At 54.0% G+C, this 8,842-nt stretch overlaps 1 protein-coding gene across 1 annotated transcript; it reads right to left on the bottom strand.

Annotated features, from left to right (window-relative positions):
* Positions 1-1,544: 1,544 nt before the first annotated feature.
* Positions 1,545-8,228, bottom strand: TFF2 (trefoil factor 2). The gene is made up of 4 exons (XM_023538196.1): positions 8,144-8,228; positions 7,357-7,506; positions 5,940-6,457; positions 1,545-1,604 (listed from the first exon to the last, which is right to left on the bottom strand). Exons 1-4 carry the CDS (start codon positions 8,226-8,228, stop codon positions 1,545-1,547), a joined length of 813 nt encoding a protein of 270 aa, XP_023393964.1.
* Positions 8,229-8,842: the final 614 nt, after the last annotated feature.

Here is an 8,842-nt window from a genome sequence, read left to right as displayed (position 1 = left end):
CACCTTCGTCCGGTCGTAATGGGGACGGCTGAGAGCTGGCCCGTCGAGGCTGCAGACAGAGACTGAGAGTCGAGTGCCCGTGGGTGTCTGGTTTCCTGATGGACCGCGGGTCCCCGGCAGCGATGCGCAGCGCGCCTCGTGGGGAGAGCTCCCTCCCGTGCTAGCAGCGGGTCCTGCGCCTGCCGCGACAGGGGATGCACACGCGACGCTTCAGCACAGCCCCGGAGAGCGTCAGATGCAACCTCTGCAGACGTTCGCGGTCCCGCACGAGTCTGCTGAGCTCGACTGATCTAACTCGCTGCCCAGGCTCCTGGCCCTGCACCCGCTCTGGGTGGCGCGCCTGGGCAGCTGCCCAGTGGTGGAGCAGACCCTTGACCTCCCCGCCTCCCACCCTCGTCCCCAGCTCTTCCCCTGAGCCACCTCTGCTTCCCAGAAACCACTCTCTCCTTGCACCCACCTGCAGGAAGCTGGAAGTCCTCGCAGTGGGGTGTTGGTAGGTGTGGAATGGCTCAATGAAGAGGATAAAGGATATTGACCCTGGTGTGACACTCACAGGCGGGGACCTCCCGACCTGGTGCTGCACTCTGGGGCCAGAAGTTACTGATCTCGCAAATCGCATGGTTCTGAGCACGCGCCAACGGCCATTGAACGAACGGAAAACCATCAGCAACGGAGGCTGAGTGCTCCTTATCCCCACGTTTATCCCTGGGAAGCAAACGGGGGCAGACAGGCTGGCACCCTGCGCTGGCTTTATCTGCCATAATGAGGAGCATCTGGATCGAAATGCAATCCACTCAGGGTGCCAGGGTGCCTTTCGCAATGTAGCCATAATGCAGAAAAGCTCAGAGATTCTGGAGCCAATAAATAACTCATGGAGCTAATATGAGGTTCAAGAGGGATAGGAGATTAAAGCAGGCGGGGACACTGGTCCCCAAGCCTTTGGACTGAGAACACCCTTCACAGTGATAAACAAACAAACAAACAAAGAAACAAATAAAACCTCTCAAATCCTTTGTCAGGAACGACAAAAATAATTTATAGTGACATCATATGGTACAAGACTAAGCGAACTAATGCAAAAATGTTTTCTTTTGAATGAGGGTTTCATTAAAAATGCAATAATTTATACTATGATTATAGTTTTTCTTATTAACATTGTTTTTACTTTCTGGAGAAATGTTGATGTGCCCTATGAGATTTTAAAATCAGTTCATCAGAGGACTACCCGTCGAAGGTCTGAAGATGAATTTCCAGTGTCATTATCATTATCATTATTATTGTTGTTGTTATTATTATTATTATTATTAGTCTCATCAGCTTCCCGTGTCTCCTGAGTGGCATTCCTTTAGCTTTAGGCTTTTAACCCAGAGTCATTACTATTGAAAAGTACTCGACATGTTGCTAAAAACATAGACCTTTAAGACACTAGTGACCAGAAGCGGCTTAACCACTAGGACACTGAGCTCTGGGCAGGGGATGTGATCTTGACTGCAGGACAAAACACTCACACGGGATGAAGGAGCATGCTTCATAAGCCGCAGTTCTCAGCGCAGGTAGAACAGAAGCACCTTCGTACCGGCGAAGGGCTGCGCGAAGGTGGACCGCTTCACAGACAGGGAAGAACAGGAGAAACAGCAGAAAGAGACAAAGACACAACCTCAATGTCCCGGGAGCACTGTGCTGTGCCGATGGGGACATTCCGGGTATGAGACAGTTCCGTGAACAAGGAATCAGTGAGAACAGAGAGTTAAACAAGATCATTGCTAAGGCAGGTCTCACGGACACGTATGCATCAAACTTTAAGTCCTGACGATGTAACTCCTCTTAAGTGCACGTGAAATATTCACATTTTTAATCGTACATTTGTTCGCAAAGAAAACATTACGTTCCATAAAGTTGAGAAGTTAGAATCACTCTGTGATCCAATTCAACAAAACCAGAAAATCATGACAACATTTTTGAAAGGTTCTTGCACGTGGAAATTTAAATAGCTTTTATCAAACACGTGTGGCTAAAAGTTAAACTATGAACCAAAATGATAGAATTTCTTAAACTTATGATAATAAAAACACCAAATTTCTCAATCTATGAAGAATGTTTAAATAGTGACCAGAGGAAAATGTATAGATGTAAACACATATCAATAATAAATGAATTAAATTCCCAACTCAGAACGCTGGGAGAAAGAAAAGGAACAAAGCCAAAATAACACAAAAGTAAAGAAATTAATAGTCATTAAGAGAAAAACAGTAAAGTGGTAAATCAAAATCTCAGTTCTTTTTTTTTAAAAAAGTGTGCAAACCACTGGCTAACGTGACCAAAAGAGAGGAAAGAAAAATCAAACATGCAACATCAGAATTGACAAATAGGAAACAATTACTGAAACAGAAAACTTTAAAAATTATCAGAGGCTACACTGAACAAGGTTATGCAACTCATTTTTGAAAATCTGGATGAAATAGGTAAATTCCTAGGAAAATCAGTTTATCCAAATTGCTCCAGTAGAGCCATAAAGCTCAACTGAGCTATAGAAGAAACAGAGAACCTCATCAGGGAGCAAGTCCGCAAAACTCTCCAGACGGCCCCACGGGGCAATTCCAGCAACGTCGCAAACACTGAATCATTCCAACGCTGCGAACATTGTTCCAGAGAATAAAAACAAAGAAAAATGCCCCAATTCACGCTGAAAAATCAATCCGAAACGTGTCATACACCCAAATTTAAGCGCTAAAGCTATTAAGCTTCTGGAAGAAAATATAATAGAAAATCTTCGTGGCCTTGGATTAAACAAAGACTTTTTTTTTTTTTTTTAGCTAGAGGATTCATAAAGTGTGCATCTTTAAAAAAAAATGGAAAAATTGTCAAAGTTAAAAGCATTTGCTCTTTGAAAGGTACCATTAAAGAAATGAAAAGGCAAGACACAGACTGGGAGAAAATATTTGCATAACATATATCTGATAAAGGACTTGTACTCGGAATATAGACAAACTCAATCTAGATCAGACAAAACACCTGATTAAAACGGTGTGAGAGATTCGAACGAACACTTTTCCAGAGAAGATGTCAGCAAAAGAGAAGCCCGTGAAAAGATACTCCACATCATTTGTTATCAGGGAAATATCAGTTAAAGTGGAGATGAGATGCCATGTCACGCACACTAGCGTGGCTAACATTTAAAAGCTAATCCTATCGAGTGCAGGATTGGGTGTGGAGGACGACGGGCGTTCGCGCAGTCTGGTGGGAAGGCCAAGAAGGCCAAGAAGAGCAACAAGTAGCCAGATTCTTATAAACGTAACACCGCGCTGCCCCGCAGTCCTAATATTTACCGAGAGAGAAGGCATCTACCCAAGCCAAGTTGCACCCAATTGTTCAGAGCAGCGTTATTCGTAGCAGAAAAGAGCTGGAAACCACCCAAATGTCTATTAACTGGTGCATGGTAGGGACGCTGTGACACCCCCATCGCGGGCACCACTCGGCAAGGAGGAGGACCACCTGGGAGGATCTCCAAGGCAGCGCGCTGAGCCAAAGCCTCAGAGGACCACACGCCGTGTGACTAAACTTACAGGAAACTCCAGAAGAGGCAAAACCGCTGTGAAAGATCCGTAGCGGATGCGCAGTGACTAAGAAGAAGGGCGTGGCCTTCGGGATCCACCCGCACCCCGGATGCAGTCCTGCCGCCCCGCACGGCATGCGGAGCGGGGTTCAGGCAGGCGTGGCCGAGCGGCCCCGCGCAGTGTCAGGACGCGCCATACGCGCGCACCCGGGACGGCGACCACACACGCGCGCACGCGGGACGTCTACTCATACGCGCGCACCCGGGACATCTACTCACGCGCGCGCACCCGGGGCGGCTACCCACATGAGCGCGCACCTGGACATCTACCCAGACGCACGCGCGTGCACCCTGGACGTCCACTCACACGCGCGCGCATCTGGGACGTCTGCCCACACGGGCGCACCCTGGACAGCTACCCATACGTCACTGCGATGGCCCCTATCGTTCCCTCCCACAACGAGCTGGCCAATCCTCTCCCCTGTGGTCTCTTCTCAAAGCGCCTTCATCACCTGAACCATCTGACAAGGACCCGGATGAACCTGTGGAGCCAGGAGACCAAGACGGTGCGAGCGAGGGGCCAAGGCTGGCTGTCCCCTTCCGCGGGCCCCAGGTGGGGACGATGGCTATCGCCCTCAGTGCTAAGTCTGCCCCTGACAGCAGTGTCCCGCCGGACTCCAGCGGTGACTGTGGCGCCTCTGGAGGGAGAGGGAAGCAGAGCTCAGCACGACAAAGGACAAATCTCATCACAGGAGGAGGAGCGAAGGGAAGGGGCGAGACAGAGGAGACAGGCAGAAAGAGAAAGTTTTGTTTTTCTGTTGGGGGTGTGTTTGCAAGTCACTGACTATTGCCGCAGGGACAATTAGGACCCTCTGCTGGCTCACCTAAAAAAGGAGGGGACAGCATTGGGATGCCATGCAGCTGTCATCAGTGGCTTTGGAGCAAGCAGGAGTTACAGTATCTGAAGCAGGTGAAATAGCCTAAGGACCCCCAGCCCATGGCGAACGTCCCGAAGTCACTTAAGAAGCTGCGTAAATTGTCAGGATGTAGGAATTAGCTCAGAAATTAGGACATTAATGCATCAGGGAGAATTCTGCAGGAGGCCGTGCGATGGGCGTGGGGTAGGCCGAGAGAATTCTGGGAAGAACACATCGGTTCTTGCACCCAGAGGTCCCTGCCTGGTGGCTCAGCGCAGCCCAGGGATGCCACGAAACCAGGAGCTTCCACTAAGTCCAGCAGGCAAAGGTGACAGTGGCTTGGCTTTGCCTCCGGTGTGGCCAGGCCTGGCGGGACACCTGGCACTAACGAGCCTCAGCCCCTCCTGCGGTGGGCATAGGTGATGGGCGGCCCTTCACTCATTTCAAAAGCAGGTGGTCTGTGACGCATTCGTTAAAAGTGAAGCCATTGTGATTGCCATCTGAAAGTACTTCAAGAGGCTTTTAGGGCTAAAGTCGTTTGAGTTTGTATACAAAGGACTGAGTATGGGAGCGATAAACAGATGTGGATTCTGAAATTCACTTAAAATATTTTATGGCTGCTGGAGTCACCTGAATGTGTCAGGTGGATTGTCGCTCTTACAATCAACGAAAGAGTTAAAACACACACACACACACACACACACACACACACACACACACACACACACACACACGCACGCATACACCCCACCCCCATCTCCACCTGTAAGTCAATGAAGCCAAAAACAATCTAGCAGATTTTAAGGGTTTTCTTTATTTGAAGACACTGAATGCTACACCACTGAACAGGATAAAAAGCAGATTAAGAAAACCCAAGAATTCAGGACATGTGGACTATGGAACTGACGAGCTGCTGGGTGATCGTCATTTCAGGATGTCCTCGGCTGGCGGGTTCTCTGAGGCCACTGCCTCCTAGTAATGACAGTCTGGGAAGTGAAAACGGAGCCAGCTGGTGAGAGGTCGGGGCGCCAGGGGCCCTGCGTAACAAGCCGCGGGGCCCGTGATGGCAGGCCGTTTGCCCAGCAGCCCCCGCTGAAGGAGCGGCCCCGAGACCAGAGCCTCGGGCTGGGGTATCCTGGAGGGGCGGGGGGCATGTTCCCGGTAGACGCCTAGGTCGCCCTTAGGAATTTCTGAGAGCGAAGCCATGCTCTTAGGAGCACAACGATATCCCGAAAGGGAAGGAAAGCGTCCCTCACAGACCAGCGCCGCCCTCCGTTTCGAGCGTGCCTGGTCTTTCCTTTACTTTGCCAAACGCAGTGTCAGGAGACACACCGTGACTGAGGGGGAGGGCGAGGGGGACTGGACCCTCCTAGGACTGGCGCTGAAGCTGTCACGCACAGTCACGACTTCAGTGAGGTCCACAAGAGAAGGGGCCACGTCCGCTTTGTTCTGAGCCCCGTCCCCGGTACCCAGCACAGCAATGGCATTTGGTAGCATCCAAAAATGGTGACTGAACTACAGTAAAATGGGCGAGGCCACCACGCTGTGCCAGGACCCGGGGGCGTGGCTGAGGACGAGATGCTTTTAAACCAGCCCGGGACACAGTGGGACTGCTGGAGCCACCACGCAGCTGGACAGCAGCTGTCCGGGATGCCTTCAGAGACAGTGGCCTCACAGTACAGCAGCTCACTATCTGTACACTCGCGTCCTGCAACAGCCACCGGGGTTGAGGGGCCCTGGCCTGGGGTGGCATCTGGGCCTCGAGTGCAGCTCAGGACCCTCTGTGTAGCCCCGCCCCCCAGGACCCTCCATGTCCAGGGCTCGTCCACAGTGACAGTACCTTGCACGGGGAGCGGGAAGAAACACCAGGGCACCTGAGGAATCACGTCGGAAAAGCAGCACTTGCGAGAGGCGCACTCCTGGGGGCTGATGCCCGGGTAGCCGCAGTCCCTGCGGGCTGAGACCTCCATGACACACTCCTCCGACTCTGGTCACCGTCACCCCGGTTTGCGAGGGGAACCACATGGAGACTCAGTCAGGCCCTCGAGTTAACCAGAAATTTCCACGCCCACCCTCCCCGGGAACACCGCTGGATTCATGGCCCCAATGTGTCACGAGGGACTTCCGGAGCTGTGACACCCAAGGACCGTGTTGGCGCCAGCAGCTGGCCACCCCTCACTCCCCACAGACGCCACAGGTCGGAAGACCTGGAATGCTGGGGCCTCGCAGGCGTCACTTCTCCTCTCTGGACCTGGCGTCCCCTCTGAAAATCGGGGTGGCCCACGGTACCGGGTGACAAAAGGCTGCAGACCACCCTTTATGCGTGAAAAGTACTGGCCCAAGTCCTGAGACCCAGCAGGATTCCCTTGAGGCGGGGGTCCTGGCCAACGACCGGCCTCAGAGCCCGGGGAGTGTGGACAGGTGGCCGGGAGGCCCAGTTCCAGACACACAGCTTTGCACACACAACGTCCTTTCGTGCACGCCTCACAGGTAATGGCCGTCGGTCTCGATCACGCGCACGGACAGGAAACTCGCTCTCCGAAGGTGACCCGGAGGGCTAAGGTCTCAGTGGCTGCGGTCTGTGGGCACCGGTGAGTGATGTCCCATTAATGCCTCACCCCCAGGAGCCCCTTCAGAAGCCACGCTTTACAGCCGAGAGACCTGAGAGTTGATTTTTCTCCAAATACAGAAAAACAAGTACCATACGTATGTGGGGTCCCACGTGCAGCTGCGGGAAGGGGCAAACAGCTGGCACTTGGGGCTCCAGGTGCGGGCGTGGGGTAAGGGGGCGCTTTCTCTTGCCCAAGCACGAGTCCCTGTGCCCCTAGGAGGTACTGGGCTGCTGGCCGTGGCGCAGGAAGAGGGTCCTGCCCTCCTGTGGGTTACCTTGCTTCGGGAGGGGGTCAAAGCACCAGGGGACCCCCACGACGCTGGAGTCGAAGCAGCACCCCGCCTTGAAGCACTGGTCACTGGTGATGCCAGGAAAGCCACAGTTCTTCCTGGTCTGGGGACTCGTCCTGGAGCACTGGCAGGGGGCTGTGGGGAGACCTTCGGTCAGACCCCCACCTCACCCCCCCTCTCTGGGGCAGGGTCTGGACACCCTCTGTCCCCCAGGATGCGGCCACACGGGGAAATGCAACGTCTTATCCCAGCCATGTTTGACAGGGCTTTGCTGAAATTGTTGAATAAAAAATAAAACTAAAGAATAAAGTAACCTTCTGGAAAGAGATGGACAGAGGGACCCAGGCAGAGGTCAAGATGAAAGATGACCAAGGCCAGACTCCAACGGGCCCTTGGCGGGGCCTCCGCCCACACCTCTCCTCAAGCTGGCCCCCCAGCCCTGTGGTCATCTGGTCATTCCCGGACGGAGGACCCCAAGTGTCCTCCCTGGAGAGCAGGGAAGCGTGTGTGTGGATAGACAGGAGCGGCTCTGCGGCCACGGCCACGAGTCTCAGGGCCTTGCTAGTAGCGTCCTCTCTCAAGTTCATGCATCATCCACCTTTTCTTTCTGAGGGAAACAGGAACAAAGGCTGGGGGGGGGGGAGGGGGCACCGCAAGAAGCGAAGCGCTCACACAGCCCCGTTGCGTGTGGTGCACTAGAAGCTTCTCTGGGCTCACTGGCCCGAATGCCTCCCTGCCCCTTGGTGGACACCAAGCCGCGAGGGCCACTTACAAGGTTTCTCGGCTCCCGCCGGGGCGCACAGGCCCAGGACGAGGACCGCTGCCAGGAGCCGGGCGCCTCGACATCCCACGTCCATGCTGGGCTACACGGGGCCGTCGGCAGCAGGCACAGTTCCCACTGCCGTCCGCAGAAGGCACGGGCCGTTTTATCATCTCCTCTCTGTTTGCTCAGCAAGCACAGATAACCCTTCTCCCCATGGAACCAACCCTTTGGACCCTGTGTTAACAAAGGGGCTGAGGTGTCGCCGGGCAGGCCAGTCTTCCGGGGCCGGGGCACCCGGCAGGGAGTGGGCTGTGCCAGGGTGACGACACAGAGAATGGCCACAGGCACGTCTGGCCTGAGCAGTCACGGGGTCACACCCAGGAAGGGATAAGCAGCGTGCGCTTCTGATAAAGTAGTTGGCTTTATCAGGAACCTTTAAATACTGGGCCCAAGGCCACTGGGGGAAATGACCCGGCCAGAGGGAAGGCCCCTCCCTCACGGCTGCGGTTAGGGCTCTCTGGCGCTCGATGGCATCTCCCGTCTCCATGGAGCTGAGGTGGCCAGGTGACAGAAGCAGCCCGGATGAGGGCAGAGATAAGTCGTGTCGGCAACGCCTGGATTCCTCCCTTCACCCTCCACGGGCACCCTCTGCCCTGCCTGAAAGATGGCACCTGTAAACCGGCTGTGCCCAGGGCGCCGAGGCTCCAG

The sequence above is a fragment of the Pteropus vampyrus genome, unplaced genomic scaffold, assembly GCF_000151845.1.
Source record: "Pteropus vampyrus isolate Shadow unplaced genomic scaffold, Pvam_2.0 Scaffold214, whole genome shotgun sequence".
Classification (NCBI taxonomy): domain Eukaryota; kingdom Metazoa; phylum Chordata; class Mammalia; order Chiroptera; family Pteropodidae; genus Pteropus; species Pteropus vampyrus.
This window is presented reverse-complemented; position numbering and strand designations above follow the sequence as displayed.

What these genes read in the sequence shown, in the direction of transcription:
- TFF2 (XM_023538196.1), bottom strand. Translation starts at nt 8,228, where the DNA reads ATGGACGTGGGATGTCGAGGCGCCCGGCTCCTGGCAGCGGTCCTCGTC. An exon ending in TGACCCCCTCCCGAAGCAAG is followed by an intron (nt 6,458 to 7,356) that starts GTAACCCACAGG and finishes GACGGTGACCAG; the next exon opens with AGTCGGAGGAGTGTGTCATG. An exon ending in AAATGCCATTGCTGTGCTGG is followed by an intron (nt 1,605 to 5,939) that starts GTACCGGGGACG and finishes CTGTCTGTGAAG; the next exon opens with CGGTCCACCTTCGCGCAGCC.